At 36.4% G+C, this 20,502-nt stretch overlaps 1 protein-coding gene across 1 annotated transcript; it reads left to right on the top strand.

Moving 5' to 3' along the window:
* Nucleotides 1-14,506: 14,506 nt before the first annotated feature.
* Nucleotides 14,507-17,018, top strand: LOC107821246 (ethylene-responsive transcription factor WIN1-like). The gene is made up of 3 exons (XM_016647671.2): nt 14,507-14,687; nt 15,593-15,818; nt 16,482-17,018. Exons 1-3 carry the CDS (start codon nt 14,608-14,610, stop codon nt 16,791-16,793), a joined length of 618 nt encoding a protein of 205 aa, XP_016503157.1. The 5' UTR covers nt 14,507-14,607; the 3' UTR covers nt 16,794-17,018.
* Nucleotides 17,019-20,502: the final 3,484 nt, after the last annotated feature.

Below are 20,502 nucleotides of genomic sequence, written 5' to 3'. Positions count from 1 at the left end.
ATTCGCTCAACAATATTTGACATTTGGCCAGCTTTCCTGTAGGCATGGATTTCTGGAAGATGTACTTCAGAGGGTCCATCCTTGATATGAGATATGTGGTATAGGCACAGAAGTAGTGCCTCAGTTTCTGAGCTATCCAGGTCAAAGCACAACAGGTGCATTCCAGCAAAGAATACCGTGCTTTGTAGGGTGTGAACTTCTTACTCAAATAGTAAATGGCATGTTCTTTCCTTCCTGTCTTGTCGTTTTGTCCCAAGACATAACCGAAAGCCCCATCTCATACAGAGAGATAGAGTAGCAGTGTTCTGCCAGGTTCTGGCGGGACCAGGACTGGCGGTGTGGACAAATATTCTTTGATTCTGTCAAAAGCTTTCTGGGAGTCTTCAGTCCAATTGGTTCTGGCATCCTTCTTTGACATTTTGAAAATCGACTCACAGATCACGGTTGATTGTTCTATGAAGCGACTGATGTAATTAAGACGTCCCAAGAAGCTCATCACGTCTTTCTTCTTCTTTGGAGGCGGCAAATCCTGGATAGTCTTGACCTTTGATGGGTCTAACTCAATTACTCGGCGGCTAGCTATGAACCCTAATAACTTTCCTGCGGGGACCCCAAAGGCACATTTTACGGGATTCAATTTCAAATTGTACCTCCGAAGCGGATCAAAAAATTTCCTCAAGTCTGCTATGTGATCTGTACTCTTCTTGGATTTGATGATGACATCGTCCACATATTCCTCTATCTCCTTGTGTATCATATCATGGAAAAGAATTGTCATGGCCCTTATATAAGTGGCCCCAGCATTCTTCAGACCGAACGACATCATTTTATAGCAATACCCCCTCATGGTGTGATAAAAGTTGTCTTTTAGGCATCCTCTTCATCCATCCAAATCTGATGATATCCCGCTAAGCAATCCACAAAGGATTGGAGTTCATGATTTGCGCAATTGTCAATCAGTATGTGTATGTTGGGTAACGGGAAATCATCATTGGGGCTTACTCTGTTTAGGTCCCGATAATCGACACATACTCTGACTTTCCCATCCTTCTTCGGAACTGGCACGATGTTAGCCAACCAAGTGGGATATTCAATCACTCTGAGAACCTTAGCTTTGATCTGTTTGGTGACTTCTTCTTTGATTTTCAGACTCATATCTGGCTTGAAATTTCTGAGCTTCTGCTTTACTGGCGGACACATTGGGTTGGTAGGTAGTTTATGAGCCACTATGGACGTGCTCAAACAGGTCATATCATCATAGGACCATGCAAAGATATCGTCATATTCCTTCAGGAAACGAGTGTATTCTTCTTTCTCTGATGGTGACAGGTGAATGCTTACACGTGTTTCCTTGACTGTTTCGGAGTCTCCTAGATTAACTGTTTTAGTCTCATCCAAATTGGACTTAGTCTTGTTTTCAAAGTTTTCCACTTCTCTGACAATTTCCTCAGGAATTATATCCTCTTCCAGATCCTCTGAATCATTATCCTTATGTTGTGTTGTCTCATTACATATCACAGCCGTAAGTTCATCGGGATAGGTAATAAGAATGCTGTAGAGAAAAACAAACGTAAAGAATAATAATAAATACTAAAAACATCGATGCATTTAGAAAAATCTTTAAAACGTTAAACAGGTGCGGCTCGATGACCCGAGCAATTATTTCAAAACAAAACATGATTTAAACAAAATGCTGAAAACGTCTTAAATGCTCATAAATATTGCTTTTAAAAATAATTGATGCTAATTGCCAGGCTACCCAGGAACTCGATGGGCCCTTGATGGTGTAGCAGTCCAATTTTTGAGAACGGATCCTTTCTCCACGGTCTGAATAATGAGGCCTTCCTCCTCCTCCTACTCGACTATCTCACTGTAATCCATGTCTCCATCATCCAGAAATAGATTTCTTATACCGTCTAGAACTTCATCTTCTTCGGACTCCCACATCATGTCATCTTGGTGAAATGACTGACTCAAATGTGGTACCGGTTGCTCTAGAGGGTAATAAGGACCACGCCATGGTGGCGACCAATTCTGATACTCGTGCTAGGTGTATTCAAACCCAAGCCTAAAGGTTATGTCGTGACGCTCTAGCTGTATTGGTTTGGTGATCCTCTGGAGATTCTTGCCGAGACCTTTGCCAGGCACATACCCTGTCCATGCCAATATGCCTTCTATCTTACTGCTCCGCCATTTATCCTTTTCAATTGCGTTGACGCGCTCGATGCGATGGTATGTTTCTCCACCCAACTTCCTTCTATTCTCGATGACCGGAACAGTTTGATTGGTGTAAATGGGATTACTTCCGTCCCCATGGATGATCACTTCTTGATGGTTCCACTCAAACTTCACGACCTGATGTAGAGTAGAAGCAACGGCCCCAGCGGCATGTATCGAAGGTCGTCCCAACAATAGATTGTAGGTAGCAGATATGTCCAACACTTGAAACTCAACATCAAACTAGGTTGGGACTATCTGTAGGCTAAGGTTGGTCTTCCAAATTGTGGCCCTTTGAGACCCATCAGATGCTTTCACATTTATACTTCCTACTCGTATCTCGTGCAGGCCTTTACCCAATCTTTTCAGAGTGGTTAGTGGACATATGTTAAGACTCGAACCCCCATCTATCAGGACTCTGGCAATGAACTTATCCTCAAATTTCACTGTGATATGCAGTGCCCTATTATGACTTAGTCTTTATGGTGGTAGCTCGTCTTCATGAAAAGTGATCTTGTGTCTTTCCAACACTTGTCCTACCATATTGGCCATCTCTCTACTGGTAATGTTGTTGGGTACAAAAGCCTCATTCAACACTTTTATCAATGCGTTCATGTGTGCCTCTAAATTCTGCAGTAGTGATAAAATGGATATCTGAGCAGGGGTTTTGTTCAAATGATCAACCACAGAATACTCCCCTGCTTGCACCTTTCTCCAAATATCATTCGGGCCGGTTTCAATGATGGGCTGCTTGGAAACGGCTTTTTTACTTGTTCCACCTAAATGATCGGGCGTGTAAACCCTACCAGTTCTGGTCATACCTTGTGCTGCACTAGTTCCTTCCACTTTCCCCTTTCCTTTTTACTTCTGCAACATAATCCCATGGTATAACTTTAGACTTATAAGATGGTGTAGGTTCTACCGTCACAGTGAAGGGTGTGGTCACTTCTACTTCAAACGGAGCAGGTGTAGCTACATGTGTTGTTACTTCCACCTCGAACGGCATCAGTGTGGCTACTTCAACTTCGACTGGTGGTTGAATATGTACCATGATAGGTGTGAGAGTGATTGGAGATGTTTCGGGATTATCCTCTTCTCGAATGAGTCCAATTGACCCCTCTGAGTCCCATTCTTCATCGGTCTCTATCATGTTTACCCCTCCGCCCCTGTGATCCGGGAGAGGATTGTTACGGACATTGGGTGCAACCTCCTTTGCCTGTATAACTTTGGTATCAATTAATGTTTGAATCTTATACTTTAAAGTACGACACTCGTCAATAGTATGACCTTTTATGCCTGAGTGATAGGCACATGTCTTGTTTGGATTGACCCATTTATAGGAGTTTTCCATGGCAACAGCGGGAATAGGGATGACATATCCAGTAGCTTTCAGTCTCTCATATAATTGATCGATGGGTTCAGCAATAGGGGTGTATTGTCTGGGTGGCCTGCGGTCGAAATTTGGTCTGGGTTTCTGATAGTTTTGGCGGGCTGGCGGTGAGTGATAATATGCTGGTTGGGTGTTATAAGTGTGGTAGGTAGTGGCAGGTTGTGTATATCTGGGAGGTGAAGTCTGATATGTGGGTGGAGGTGTTTGGTATGTATGAGGAGATCATGGACCTTGGGCTACCATCACGGCCCCTACTTCTTTCTTCTTGGATATATCCCCTGACTACAAAGCTTTATTTGTGGCTTGTAATGCTTCAAAATTAGTTACCATTCCGCTCTTGATCCCTTCTTCAATCCTTTTTTCCCAATTTGATGATGTCGGAGAATTTTTGATTCTCGATAACTATTTATCTTTCGTAGTATTGTGGATCCTGGGCCCGGACAAAGAACTTGTTCATCTGCTCTTCTTCCAATGCCAGCCTTACTTTTGCAGCTTCCGATCTCCATCGAGTAGCATACTCGCAGAAAGTCTCTTTTGGCTTCTTCTTGAGATTCTGGATATAGAAGACATCTGGCGTGTTCTCCGTATTAAACCTGAATAGATCCATAAAATCTGATGCCATGCTTACCCAACTAACCCATTTCTTTGGATTTTGGCTGATGTACCACAATATGGCGTCTCCAGTGAGGCTTCTCATGAATAGTTTCATGCAAATCCTTTCATCTTTTCCAACTCCTACTAGCTTGTCACAATATGTCCTTAGATGTACCTTTGGGTCACCTATTCCGTCAAACATCTCGAACTTGGGAGGTTTGTAACCCTCTGACAGTTCTATGTCTGGCTGAATACACAGATCTTCATAGTTTATACCCTCAATGCCTTTACCCCCTTCGACACCCTGGACTCGGCTTGTGAGCTTTTTAAGTTCCTCTACCATATTCTTGATGAGCATGTCCTTCTCGGCGGATTCTGGTGTGTATGGGGTTTGTTGAGTGGGGTGAGGTAGAGTTTCTATGTATATGGGGTTACTTTGGTGGATACTGAGGATTTGGTTATAGTGATGATTATTGGTTGAATTCTGCGGATTGGGGGTAGGTTGCGGTGTATTTTGAGAAGTATGGTAGGTAGTAGTTTATGGATACTGTGTCGGAAGATGTTGGTGTTGAGGAGGAGTTGGCACTAGTGGAGGGTTAGAATTTTGAGAAGGTGCGGGAGGATTTTGTGGATGTTGTTTTGGTGTGTTTTGAGGAGGTGCTGAGTTTTGGGTGTTCTGTTGGTTAATATCCGGGACATTTAAGGTGAGGGAGAGGTTTGCCAAGTTATGGACCTGCTCAAGTTCCCCTTGCAATTCCAGTATTTTTTGCTCCAACCGTAGAACCAAATCATTATGTGCCAGAGTACTCCGACCATCTGAAGTTTCAACATCTTCCGTATGCGCAACGTTATCTTTCCTGATACCACTCATGTCATCCATCTTAGCCTTTCCCTTACTTTTAGGATTACTTGGAGGAGGAGGAGGAGGTGGAGGGCCTCTGGATCTTGTATGATACGCTGATGATGCCAGTATGCAAGAACCAACCTTAGGGGATGGGAATAATCAAAACAAAGAAAAAAAGCAAAAAGATAAACAAGTCAGTAGGGAATTTTGGGAACGATATTTGCAGTATTTAAACATGTATCATAAATTCGCGTCCTAATTTTGGGCACCTCATTGTGCCTGAGGTAGGCCTAGAGACATGTAGATTTAGAGAAACTTAATGACGATAATTGCCTTATTTCATTAATGTAATAAATAAGTCAAATCTCTAAAACGACAATAATAAAAAGGGAGTTGCTAATGGCATTTTCCTTATTACAATCAATTTCTAAAACGACTCTAGAAAAGCAAGTAAATAATAATTCTAATCTACTTGGTCCCGAAGGGACCCTCTCCAAGCTTGGCCTTCTTGGCCCCATCGATCAGATTCCCCACGTTGCGCATGTCCAATAGCAGATACGCCCTTGCTAGGTGTCCTCCTTCATTGCCCTCTGCATTCTGCCAATCCACGATCCTTTTCCTCATATTCCCTTCAAGTTCCATCAGACCCTGCTCTAAGTACTCCAACCTCTCCGTTGATTTTGTAGCAATTTCCCTCCATTCATTGATTGATTCCATGTCTACCTTGTGTTGTTCCAAGAGTCTGGCCTCATACTCAAGGATTCTCTTGCGCAACCTCTTGTATTTTACATGTGCTTTGGCAGCTTCATCTATGACCATGTTTCCTCGATCGATCACTGGCTCGACTTCTCCAGCTATGTCATCATCTAACCATGATAGGTAGAAATACACATGACCGACATGGTACCGATCTGGTTCGATGGTATCCTTTTCCACAATAATCTTCAGATGTCATCTTAGAAAGTTTGTTTTGTAGTGAACCATCTTAGAAACTCACGGTATGACTTGTTTTCTCTCAGCCTGTCTCATGACCCTGATAGGAGCATAAGGATAGATACCCCTCAAACTGATAAGCACTAAGTGAGGAACATCCCTGGACTTGATGATGAACTCGCTAGTAGGGAACCACTCGAACATCCAATGGACCAAGCCATCAGTCAAATTGCTAAAGAAGTGTGCCCAATCCACGGCGTTTTCCGGTTGTCCAAACCTGTCTAGAATGAAAGTCATTCTTTTTGGATGGTGAAAGGCTATGTGGTCATTCCATGATCGCTGCGGAAATTCCTGACGGTACTGTCCTCTTTGAAGATGCTCCAACAACCATATTTGCAGTAACAAATTACAACCCTCAAAATGTCTGAATCCCTTCTTACAGTGGTCCAAAGCTCGGTATATCTCTGCCACGATCATTGGGACAATAGTGTAAGTATGTCCCTCAATACCTTCCATGAAGGTCTTGGTAACCATAGCTAAACGAGTGTGAATCCTGTCTCCTTGAATTGGAAATACTAGCATACCCTGAAAACAGACGATGAACACAAAAACCCGACGATGAGTCCAACCTAGAGAAGTGATGACAAACTCATCATGAAAAATACGGTGGGATGTGTTGTGCCCATAAAGCTCGTAAAGGAAGTCGAAAGGTATGTAGGACTTCTTCAAGCAGACTAACTCTTCATTCTTTCTAAGACCCATCATTTTCAGAAATCCCCTAGAAGTATGATTTTCCGGTACCAGCAGACCAGAGTTATCCCAGGGTAGCCCGGCAAAACCTCCTATTTCCTCAAGAAGGGGAGTCATATCTAGATTACCGAAACTAAAAACGGCCCTCTTTTCGTCCCAGAACATGATGGCAGCCTCGATCAGTACATTATTTGGCTGAATGTCTAGCAAGGAAGGTAAATTTCCGAGAACTCTTTTCACATAGTTTTTGTCAATTGGCGAGATATTTTCCCACCAGTCTGGCAATAGAGGTGAGATACTTCGGACCATGCCGAACCTGGGGACTTTGTGCGTCATTTCTGCAAAACAAATAAAGTTAGCCCTTTTCCCCTCCAAGTTTGACTACTTACACATTAATGATTAGTATATCAGCATGTTTTCTCCAAATAATGCACATATCATGATTGTGCCCGTTGGGATTATAGAAATCTCGATGGAATTTGGACAAGGTTTGCCTTATAGAGTTATTATGCGAACAACATTCTAACCCGTACTAGGTTCTGACATGATGCATGCACAGTTAACATCAGAGTGGGGTTTTCTATAAGAGTCTATACCGGTACCCTCAAGTGGACAACCTGAGAGGGAAAGGCATGGAACCGTCGACTGCACCGCTGATCGACTAGGTTTACTGCAAATAAGCCTTTTCAAATTTAAAAGGGTGATATAGGAAGAGCGCGGACACTCATCAAGTGCCGCTATGGTATTAATTATGCACGAGTTGAATATGATGTAGAGCATGCAATTATGAAAAGATAAAACAACATGTTGTCAAGTAGTTTGCAAGGTAAAGCGATAAATGCAGTATTTAATAAATGTAAAGACAGAAAAGAAAGAAAATCAAGAAAAGAGTTATTCCGTATAATGGAAAAATTGTAAAAAGATAAAAAGGGGTAGGGATTGGGAAATACATAAAGATTGAAGCCAGCGAACAAGGCTAAATGAAAAGTTGCATGTAAATTCATGTAAAAGGGAAAATAGGGAAGGGTGTGTGCGTGTAGCAAGTAAACGGTGAATTTTAGCATAAAATAATAAAGACACGCTTAGCGAAGGAGACTAATTCACACAGACCAAGTTCATTATGGTAAGAGCCTAAGGATATCCCCAACAGAGTCACCATGCTGTCGTGCCCCCTTTTTCTGGCAAAATCGGGTTTCGGCATAGGAGGAAGTTTTATTAAAAGAGAATCGCCACCTAACGGATTAAGGTGCGTTAGAACACCTATTGCAAATAACTCGGGTTTACTAGTTTGTGTCACCAAAGATCAGATAAGGGCTCAAATTACCACGAGGAGAAGGTGTTAGACACTCCTCAAGGTCCACAACGGTGGGTCCCGGCCGAAATTAAATCATGTGAATTAGTCTAAGAGAGAAGAGAAACATAAAGAAAGAATTTTAATAGGAGTGGGGGGTCCTAAGTGTTTTAGCAAAAAGGATCACCCCGTGAAATATAAATAATACTTCGTAACTCCCCCAAGATGGGGGTGTTACTCATATTATTCAGCGGGCACAGACTATCATCTCCTGCTACCCGATTACTATCTTTAAGTTATTTACCTAAAGCGCTCTAATCATTTCTAAATCGTACCCTATGTGTGCACTACCCGTCCCTTGCCTATGGCCCAGGAAGCGTTTGGACCTCTATTTTTTGGATGGTTCTAGACTTAACTTAGGTTGCTCAAAAATGATAAAAACTAGGTGAATAAGGGCTTAGGTTAGCCTCCACACTTAGGCAGCAAATATACGCAAACAAATTAGGCATTTTGACAGTTTCAACAATTGAAGTCGTTAGGCCCTATAGACATGATTTCTATATGATTCTGGATTTTACTCATGCGAGCAATTATGCAAAGTAATTTCTAAGTGACTGCGCAGTTGTCTACAAATTATAAGCATAAGGGGTTGAAACCTATAAACATGTTATCTAGGTGATTTACTCAGTATTTGGCAGTAATAAACGCGAGAGATATTTAGAACTACTCAATTGTTCCTATAGGAAAGCTTTCTACTGGTGTTCATCGAGGCAGTGTTTTAAAGCCTGATTTTAGTGCTTAACACAAATAGTGATTACCCTATAAACATGATTCCTACCCTTGATGATTGAAACTGGTTTTAGTTCTTATATATTAAATGAGCAAGTATGACAATAACATATCAATCAATTAAGAACCCTATTGGCATGACTTCTAAAAATGCAGATTTATAAATGATCCTATGATCATGATGCCTGATGAATATGCTGCAATGCAAATTGAACTTTGCGTATTTTATTCCCTATAGGCATTGTATCTAAAAGGTAGAATAGGCAGGTTATCCACAGAGCTTATTCGAGCAAGTAAACACCTATAGGCAGGTTATCTACAGAGCATATTCGAGCAAAATAAACACCTATAGGCAGGTTATCTAACATACAATAGCAGAATGTATTTGAATAAAGTAAACACCTATAGGCAGGTTATCTAACATATAATAGCAGAATGAGCAAAGTAAGCACCTATAGGCATGTTATCTAACACAATAGCAGAATGAGCAAAGTAAACACCTATAGGCAGGATTTCTACCCATTCTCATGCAAATGTTAAAATAAACCCAGTTTTCCTATTTACTAATACCCAAATGTTATTACAAATAATTATTATAGACCAGAATTGAATGAATGAATTACAAGGTTTAAAAACTAGAGGAAGCCTGCAGCAGGCCTAAATACACCTGGACAGGCCAGGCCTTAAACTCACAGTAGCTCCAAAAGCCCATATTCAAAGATACACAGTAACCATCAGTGAATGATTCACCCATATCTCAAGGATAAGCATACATAACCTAAATCTCTAGTATGTCAGAGTTCCCAAGGGGCTTCAAGAACCCAGAGCAGGGCTCACACTAGAGAAGAATGATCAGAACAGTTCAAAGAAGACTAGGGACCAAATCCTAGTGTGTCAGAATTCACGAGGGTCTCATATGAACCCTGAGCAGTGCTCACACTAGGGAGACCAAGGGATAGAACCTAAATTGCTTTGGCTTTCAGCCAATAAGAGTGAGAATTCAGGAGAGTATGATGGGAATAGGGGGTATAGAATCAAACATAGAACACAAACAAATAGCAACACATTTGAACCTAGGCAGACTTAATTCAGTTTTTAGAAGTTAACACAGTCACATTCTAATAAGACCAGTTCATAAACATGTTCACAATGATAACAAAGACTGCAGATCAGACTAAGTCACAGAAAGAAATCTCATTGATTAACAGTAGGTCAGGAACACACTAATTAGTATTAGGAACTGATTAAACAATTTAGCAGAGGTATCATAACATAGTGAGCACAGAACCAAACAAGCCACATGGTGACAGGTTCAATAAACAAACTAATGAATCTGTTAAGGCACACATAACTAAACAGTCCTTAGGAAAGGTATGAAGGCATTTAAGGCAAAGAATAGCCCTAAATTACACAGAGTTAGGCAGATTCAAATTAAGTTCAACATGTCTTAAAAATAGGTAATAGCATTTGGGGTAACATGGTTTGATAACAGTAACACATTAAGCAGGTAATCATAATGGAATAGCAAAGGATTCAGTAAACTCACCAGTTAAGATGAAACATGAAAAAGGAATCCAACAGTGTATCAATTGTTACCAACAGAAGCAAAACAGTTGAGGACTTCTGGCCTTGGCTTCCAGCAGGCCAGGAATCAAAAGCACAGAGTAGTATTGCTAGGAGTAAAATAATTTGAGTTCTAAACCTTTTCTTCAAAGAGAAGTGGGGAGGGGTTTAAATAGTGTAGGAACTAAACACAGAAATATGGAAATATAATTAATTCAAACAATCAGTAAAGAAGAAAAATTTTGAAACCCTAGTTTTTAGGTAAACTCCCCAAAATCGGCTGAAAATAAAGGCAAAGAATCACATATTGTATAAAATGAACATAGACATGAATATTATTCATAAAACACAAAATCGAACCAGATTTGGTTCAAATAAAAAGGATCTGAAACACTAATTTAGGGTAAGTAAAAATAATCGGCAGAAATAGACAGATTCATATATAATAAGGCGAATATAGACGAGGTAGTACTTAATATTAAAGCTTAAACCAATTTTGGTTCGAATCAAAGAGATTCTGTAAACCCTAACCTTAGGGTTAAGTATGAATCGGCAAGATACGGACAAATCGAACTCACACGGTGCAAAATAATGTGTCTGGACTTAATATTGTCCAGATTCAAGAGATGAAGATCGATTAGGACAGAATCAGAGGACGGTACTTTCCATATTTAGGCAAGTACTAAGTAATACCGTAAAAGAATCAACCAATAAAGGAAATATGTCAAAATGGTAAGTAAATGGGAAGAAAATCCCATTAGGAACGAGATTAGGGGAGGATTTTGGAGAGGCGGTGGGCTAGGGTTCTTCAGAGGGAAGGGTGTAGAAAGGCAGCGAATTAGGGGAAATGGGTTTAGGGTTTGGGAGATGGATGATATAAGGAAAATGAGGGGTCGATTATTAGCCATTGATCGTTTTTGATCAACGGCTGGGATTTAAGTAGGGGTTGGGTCGGGTTTTAATTAAATGGGTAAGGGACTGGGCTAATGGTGTTGGGCTTGGGTGATTGGGTTATGTTTGGGTAGTTTACGTACGAAATTAATTATGAAATTAGGGCCAGATTTTAAATACCCAATTTTAATAAATAATAATTTATAAACAATAATAGATAAATAACAAAAACAAAACTTATTTGTGCATGCAAATGATTAAAAATAAATATTTAACATTATAAAAATATAAAAAGTTTTTATTTTTGCATAAATAATGTAATTATACATGCATATAGTGTATTATTGCAAAACGTGTAATTTAGCTTTAAAAAATGCAAATGTAATTATATAAAATACACTAAAAATATAAAAACCTTTTATGGGTATAAATGATAAGTTTAGAAGATAAAATCATCATAAAAATAATTTATAAGGTAATTAATAGATATTTATATAATACAAATGCAAAAATAAATTGATTTAAAGCCTTTAAAAATTATGGACAATTATGACAAATACTTGTATATGCTTGTGAATCAAATGATGATGCATATGCACTATTTTGAAAGTATAAGTATATATATATATATATATGAGAAATATGAGGGAAACATTGGGTATCAACACACGTCTCGGAATCTGTCAAAAGTTACAAAATATGAATGCCCATCCAACCACGAGTCCAACCATACAAATGTCACCAAATTCCGACATCAACTCGACCCTCAAATCTTCAATTAAAGTCTTAGAAAATTTCCACCCTTTTCAACCCAATCTCTACCCATTTGAACTTAACAATCTTTCCATAAACCTTATTGATACGTATAAATAATACTCTTAATCACCCATCTTTACCCAAATTCGAAATTGAAGACTAGGGGTTAGAACCTTACCTCTTGGGTAAAGATCGTGTGATATTTCCTTGTTGGATTTCAAAACTTGAACAAGATCTTAATGAACAAAGCACTTGAGCTTCTTTCTCTCTCTGGAACACTCTCCCTTCTCTCTAAAAATGTCAGATTGTTTCTCCAAAATGAGCTTCAAGGGCTATAAATGGAAGTTGGGTCGGGTCAAAAAGTAGAAAGAATTGAAGCCCCGACACAGATTTGCGATCGCATAACACGTATGCGGTCCACAAACTGACCGCATAATTGAAGCACCAAAACGAGGGTCGCCTGGATAGGTGTGCGGTGATTATGTGGCCCGCATACCTGTTCAGCGGTCGCATAATGCACCGCATAACAGGTCTACGGTCGCATAATGCACCGTAAATTTTTCTCAAATCTTGCCTCACATCTGATTCACTCTGCGGCCATTATGCGATCCATAGAGTGATTCTGCGACTGCATAGTGGGCCGCAAAAATAACTTCTTCTGTCGAAAATTTTTCTTTACTCCTCAGTGCATTGTTCAGCCTAAAAAGTTAACTTTTGTACTAATTGATCTAACTCGGCACCACAAAACCTTAATTTCCTTAGCAAAATTTTTCGGGGTCGTTACACATAAGTCAACATCCGGTTAACCTTTTCAACATAAGTTTTAAACCTTGGAACTAAGTATTCCAAAAACTCACCGGACCCAAACCCATTTCCATGGCAAGCCAAATAACAACCATAGATCACAATTGGAGCAGTAAATGGGGGGACGGGATTGTAATAGTCAAAACGATCGGTCGAGTCGTTACAAGAATAGTCTTGTAAGTCCTTGTCCGTTATGTATGCTCCAATAAGAAAGTCCCTTACTTTGGCTAATAAGGATTTTCATTTTAGGCAAGCAAGTTGCAACGCGAGTACCCTTTTTTGACTTTTGCTGCAATAGAGGAGATTTTTATTGGACTAGTTAAAAAACTTAGATAACACACCGGGTTTATATAAGAAAAAGTTCATGTAGAGAAAATCCGATAAAGAAAGAGTAGGGGCAGGCCCATACATCAGAGTGAACTAACACAAATATAGTAAACTACAATGAAAACATTTCCCCCATATACCTAAACAATCAAATGGTCATGAGTAGTTGCATTTGTTTTAGTGGTTCTTCATCCTCATTTTCTAACCATAGTAGTTGCTAGTCAAAGATGATGTACTAGAAGTATTTAAACATTTCTTTTTTCGAGGTAGGTAATTAAAGTACTCGCTCAATTTTACTTACGAGTTTTCTGTGGCTTGCCTTTTTTCCATTACTTTAAAGTTCAATCAAAAGCCTAAAAGAAAGACTATTACCTACCAATTCAATAAATAAATAGAGTAGAAGAGATGCCGCAAAAAACAAAGTTGACTGAGACTGCCAACTGCAAGAGAAAAGAAGAGCAGAAGTTACGATGTCAAAGCCTACTAATTAGAGGGGTATAGTATAATTAGAAGAGGATCTAAAGAATGACATTTTTTATTATTGTTTATAAAATTTACTTTAATTGATGGATCGTTCTTAGCATTTATTTGCTCTGTCACAAAGTTTTCAAAATTGAACTGTATTTGTACGTGCATTACTGAAGAAAGAAAAGAGCAACTTACTTGCAAGTAAAACACAAGATATAGTTACAATAATATACCATGCGCAAGTGTGTTAATTAATATGACTGAAAGTCTTTTATTATGGCAAATATTTCTAGCGCTTGATTGATGAGTACGTCAAAAATAACTTCTGAAAAATAATAGATATTTTATATATTATAGATTAACGATAATATTAGCAAATGAGAGAGCGTTTTAATAAAACTTTTGAGTATTTAAGATTAATTCTACGATATATAAATGGTAGTTGGAGCAGGAAATTAATGTGAAGTTAAAAATTCATATAGTGGTAAGGAAAACGAGTGTCGCTCATAAGTGAGGGAAGACATCTTCGCCATTTGACGAGACAGCTAGAAAATAACTTTTTTGTGGACTAAAAATTTCAGAAAAAAATAACTTCCTTCATACCAAACACGCTGAAGTAGACATATATTGAGAACACTAGGTAATAGTGATTGTGATCATTTGTGATGGAGCGGGTAGTACTCATTTCATTCTTAATCAGAAGTCTCGGGTTCGAGTTCTGAGTATAAAGAGTCGTCTTTGTTATGAAACATTTTACCCCAATGAGAAATTTTAAGGCCTAAATCCAGATTTAATCATGCTTCGATACGAATACCAGACACCGATAGAAAACAACAAAAATACGTGTTTGGTTTAAATCAGTTGGCTATATATTTAGTTGCAACAAACTCATCATATTCGTTACTAACTTTCTCTTGATTTTACATCTTTCTTCTTCACTTCTCTGAGCACTTGTCAGCAAAATTCTTCAAATCAATAAATAAGAACAAAATGGTACATTCAAAGAAGTTCAGAGGTGTCAGGCAACGCCATTGGGGTTCTTGGGTTTCTGAAATTCGACACCCCTTGTTGTAAGCTCTTCCTATATATATTTACCACATTCTTCATATATAACATCTCTCTCTTTTTCAACTTCTTCTTCTTATCTAACCTAATTTATCAATTTGCAATGTTGGTTTTGGGAATGGGATGGGAGATTAGTCATGTAAAAAATAAAAATAAAAAGTAGTGTGGTGCACAAAGCATCTTGCATTTACGCAAGGTTCGGGAAGGGCAACAATATAATGTAGGCAGTCTGCCCTGTACAAGTATCAGTGGCTGGTTCTACGGCTCAAACTCGTGACCTACAGGTCATACGGAGACAACTTTACTGTTGTGTCACGACCCGAAATTCCCACCTTCGGGACCGTGATGGCGCCTAACTTTTCACTTGCAAGGCAAGCCAATGTTAGAATATAAAGAAGTGATCCCGTCAATCCAACCTTCGAGCTATCCATTATAACTTGTTTTTATCTAGTAAGATACGTCTAGTTCTCCATCCGCTTGTCTATTGCAATAGGATTGGAGTAGTCTCTGATTTCAAAGAAAAAGCTGAGGCGATGTATGTGTCCAAAGACGGACCTGGAGTATTAAATATGGGTTGAGTCGAACCTACTATTTTCGGCTGGTTAGAACACCGTGAAATGTATATGAATTTGAACTTGAGTTATAAACATTATTATTCAATTTTCTTTTTACAGTATCAGTGCAATTTGGTTATAGCAGCCAAATTATTAGTGTAGTTATTACTCCTTTTTTCACGTCACTGCTTATTAGACATTTTATGGAAGTTACTTGTTATTATAGTTCAACTTAAACGGATAGTGTAAATATTTTGTACACTACTCTTTAAATACTACGTTTTGAATCTATATTTCAAATTCAAAGAATTCAAAACGTGAATCCATAAAATTTAAATCTTGTGTTTGTGTTACAGGAAAAGAAGGGTATGGCTTGGCACATTTGATACAGCAGAAGAAGCAGCAAGAGCATATGATCAAGCAGCAATATTAATGAGTGGCCGCAATGCAAAAACCAACTTTCCAATCACTCAAGATTCAGATAATAAAGAATTAAAGGCTAAAGATCAAGAATTTTCATCAATTCCCTCACCAAAAGCCTTATCTGAAATACTCCATGCCAAGCTTCGCAAATGTACTAAGGTATCATTCTTCATCCCCTTTTTTTCATAAGAAAAATTCATTATACTTCCTCAGTTTCATTTTATGTGACACTATTAAACACATAGGAGCTTTCAGCAAAATTTTTGTAGGAGGTCTGTTAGAAATATGGTATTTTTGATGGAATGTCCGTCAGAAAAGCTTCTGACGAGTTGTTGAAGCTTTTCCGTCGGATCTCCCTCAAATATTTTTGTCGAAATTCAGTTGTTTGTAGTAGTGTGACGACATTCTTTGTTTCAAATTACCCCAAAAAGACTTACATGTTTCTATATTTAAGAGTAATTTAACTTTAACCTTCTAATTTTATAGCCACATAAATAACATGACATGTTTAAGACCGCAAGTATGTTTCAAAAGTCTATTTTTTTCTTAAATTTCTTGTCTGATTAAACACCTTCATATAAAACGAACCGGAGGAATCATATTACATTTATTATTGCATAATATTATATATTGGGATATTGGAGCCGAGTATTTATCGGAAACATCCTATCTACCTGCACAAGGTAGGGATAAGGCTGCGTACACGCTATTCTCCCCAGCCCCTACTTGTAAAAATATACTGCATATGTTATTGTTGTTATTTATATATCGGGATATGTCTTGTGAAATTAATACATTTCAAGTCTTGTTTTCATGATATAGGTGCCATCACCATCTCTTACTTGTTTGAGGTTGGATATTGAGAATTCACACATAGGAGTGTGGCAAAAACGTGCTGGCCCTTCTTCTGATTCGAAATGGGTGATGACAGTTGAACTTCAGAAAAAGAATAATGTCAATGCTGCTATTGAAGGAGAATTAAATTCTTCTTCTACTTCTAGTTCCAAGAATTGTGGAGAAATAGTTGAAGGTATAAGTATTAGAAGTGAAATGGATGAAGAAGACAGAGTTGCATTGCAAATGATAGAAGAATTGCTTCAGTTAAATAGTCCTTGCCCTTCATTTGATATTTAAGAAAGGGAGAAATTGATCATTCTACATTATCTAAAGTTTATTTATCATTTAATATTTGAAGGGGAGCCTTGGAGAGCAATATCGAAGTTGTCTCAACTTGACCTATAGGTCATGAATTCGATCGAGCCCTGAAATCTGTGAACCTAGAATGTTTTGTGCATCCCGCTACCTTTTATGTGTTGTTATATATTATATTATATTAGTTTCTAAGGGTTTGGGCAAGAAGTGACTGTGTAAGTAGTAATAATAATTAAAGAAAAAGAAACAAGTCAAGAAAGTTGTATGTACTTGTGTAGACTAATTAAATCAACATTGTCATCTTCTGAGTGAAGAAGTTGATAAATAAAATTTACTAAATTGATTGTATTTTCTAAAGCAAATCCACCCTTTATCTGTATCCTCTTTTTTTCCTCGTCAAATTTGTTTCTGAGAAGCTGCAAGTAATATTTGTGTGTGTATCTATCTATATCTATATCTATATCTATCTATACTATATTAAAAGCACCAAGGCCCTTAGCGAAATGTCGTTCGTCTTTTTTACCCTTTAAAAGTAGATTTCACACTAGACAAAATAGTCATTTAAATCATTTACCTAAGATTTAGAATTAATCATTTTATTATCTCCCTAATATTTAGGGATTCTAAATTAATTCAATTTAATATTGAAACGATATGAAAACCCTAAAAATAAGGTTAAGAGTTTTGGAATAGAAGGACTACAACACATAATGAGTTAATTGAATACGTAAAGAAAGATTTTAAAAAGATTTGAATTTAAATGCAAGGAAAGATTTTAAATATAAAATAGCTAAAAAATCGATATTAAGTATTTTGACAATTCTTCTATAAATGGTAGATAAATCACTTCTGAGTTATATCTTTTCTGTAGTTCTTCGTCTGCTTGTGTGCCGTAGTTTTTATTACAATAGAAGAACTCTTTTATTTTACAAGTATCATTATGAAACTTATTCATTCTTCTACCTCTTTTATTTAATTTGATAAATAAAATTCTTGTGGACGAAAAGACCTATAAAATATGTAAACTTAGCAAATTAATTATGTCTGTTCCTAAAACTTCTAGGAATTAAGTTGCCTATTACAAGTTGAAATCATTTAACAGATGCGCTACTGCTCCAACAATAGTCTTATTTAAGAATAAATTGTTGACAACAAGCATTGTAAAAAAACATCAAATTTTAGAAATACTTTTGTAATGACACATGATAATTGAACGCAATATATACATAGATTAATATATTATGTGATTTTTTAACTTTATACTTATTAAACTAAGGTACACGTGCAAAGCCTGTACCTTATAATTAGTATATACTATATTAAAAACACGAAGGCCCTTAGTGAAATGTCGTTCGCCTTTTTTACCCCTTTAAAATAGAGTTCATATTGGACAAAATCAACATTTAAATTGTTTCCTAATATTTAGAAATTTCAAATCAATTAAAGTTTGTGCCTTAAATTCTTCCTTATTTGAACTAGGTAAGAAATCCTAATATTTAAAACTTTAAAATCAATTAAAAAATAAATCATTAAAAAAAGAGGGGAAAGAAATAACAATCAACAACCCCAAATCAACAACAAACCATTGGGAAAGATTAGTGGTACGTGCATTAAAAAATGGTTACTAATTTATGTAGATTTTCTTATGTAGACCAACGCAATATTACTTATGCTATTACGAGGAGGAAAACATAAATGCCACAAAATTAAATGATGGAAACCATTGTAGACATGAACAAAAAATATAATAGAGTGATTAATTATTAATATTAGTTTATATAATTTATCTCATATTATAATATTTGAAAATTACACCTCAATAATTTCAACAAGTAACTATAAAAAAATAAGAGAGAGAGAGAGAGAGAGAGAGAGAGAGAGAGAGAGAGAGAGAGAGAGAGAGAATGTGTTCTGTTGACACGAATAACTTTGCAAATACAAATATCAAAACTTAAAAATTTGATTGATTTTTTAGGCTTGAAAAATATAATTCTAAATAAAATTATAACTATAGTCAAATATTTAAAACTTGTAATGAATTAATATTACTAATTATCAACAAAAAATAAATCATTGCTTTTAAAAAGAATAAATATTAAAATTTTGAATTAACAAATTAAAAAATATATCACATTCAATTTCTTTCCAAATTCATCTTAAGTAAACATCTTTTTTCATTTGACAAAACTCTTAGATACAAAAATTATATTTTTTTTTTAATAGGAATAGCATTTGTGGTGGAAAAAAAAAAAAAACTAATGCAAAATCGATTATAATCTAGTAATAAGCATTAACCGCAAAATCCTATAAAACTCTTGAATAAATTCATACATATAATCTCATACATGGAAAGTTAAAAACAAAAATGAGTAATTAATTAGAATGTAGCGGTTGAATTTATTTTTGCGATAGTAATTTATTTTTTTAATATATTGGAAATAATTTATATGATATTTCTTATGTACTAAAGAAATAGAACAAATTGCATTTTGCTCGTGAGCAAAAAGAAGGCGTCTTCTGTCAAGTGAATGAGATGATTAAGAACTTATATGGGATAGAGTTTCTTTCTTTTATTGAATTAGCTAAATAATATCAATAATTATCATATTTAGAAATTTTTAATTTTTAATTTTAACTTTTATTTATAACTCAACTATAATAATATAATATTTATGTAAGTCTTTGAAATATTATATTTATTGTATATGATAACATAAGCAATGCGCGTACTTTAATATATATATATATATATATATATACCCACCATCATTAAAGCTTCCAAAAACTTCTCATGGATGATCAATGAGTGGACAATTCAAAAAGTGACTAGTACTTTGGTAGGCAATGGTCCTGCGATGAGACATTTTTTAATATTATTGAAGTTATACACAATATCTAATTATTAAATTTATTTCTTTATGTTCAGTTTTCTCTCTTTAGGCTGATATTTGTTAGTTTCGGATAAAACTTTTGTCAACAAACGTTTTTAATTTTGTACTGTTGAGTACTTTAATTAAGAATATTATAGTTTATTACTCTATGCATTTGTTAGTATTCAAACCAAATAAACCGAAACCGAAAGGAGAGACCATACCAAATTTAATTTGGTACGGTATTGATATAGCATTTTAAGAAACTGAATACCGAAAATACCGAAACGTCTAAATACTGTACCAGGTACCGACGAACACTCCTAATTACAATATGTTGTTTATTTTATGCAATTTTCAAATGTTGTCGCTTAAACCATTGAAAATAGTCCATTGGATAGAGGGAGCAAAACTAATGAGAAAAAATTTTCCTTTATGAAAATTGGAGTTTGTTCAGCTATGTGCATAAAGCAACATAATTGAAGAGAATTATTTCACTATGTTTATGTTGAATAATTTTTACATACTACTGTTGAACTAGGTAGGTTTAAAATTTTATTTTTATGCCCCACACTACCTATTCAATTATCAAAGACTATATGATGCATTTATTTTATTTTTTGAAAAAGACCCAATGCTAATGCTATGAGTATCACCATTATTATTGAGCCGTTAATTAATCGCATATGCTAGGAATTAAAAGCAAAAGTCTCTCTCATTGAAAAGTCATCACAAAGTAGTATTGTAACTTGGGATTTTCCAAGTATTGGTGCGTGCACTATAAAAAAAATTCTTCTAATGTGTATGTAAATAATATTACT

This window comes from Nicotiana tabacum, chromosome 21 (genome assembly GCF_000715075.1).
Source record: "Nicotiana tabacum cultivar K326 chromosome 21, ASM71507v2, whole genome shotgun sequence".
NCBI lineage: Eukaryota > Viridiplantae > Streptophyta > Magnoliopsida > Solanales > Solanaceae > Nicotiana > Nicotiana tabacum.
The sequence above is the reverse complement of the archived record's forward strand: the minus strand, read 5'-3'. Positions and strand labels throughout refer to the sequence as shown.

Coding starts and splice junctions, on each gene's coding strand:
- LOC107821246 (XM_016647671.2), top strand. CDS start 14,608: ATGGTACATTCAAAGAAGTTCAGAGGTGTCAGGCAACGCCATTGGGGT. Junction 14,688..15,592: donor GAAATTCGACACCCCTTGTT/GTAAGCTCTTCC, acceptor TTTGTGTTACAG/GAAAAGAAGGGTATGGCTTG. Junction 15,819..16,481: donor AGCTTCGCAAATGTACTAAG/GTATCATTCTTC, acceptor TTCATGATATAG/GTGCCATCACCATCTCTTAC.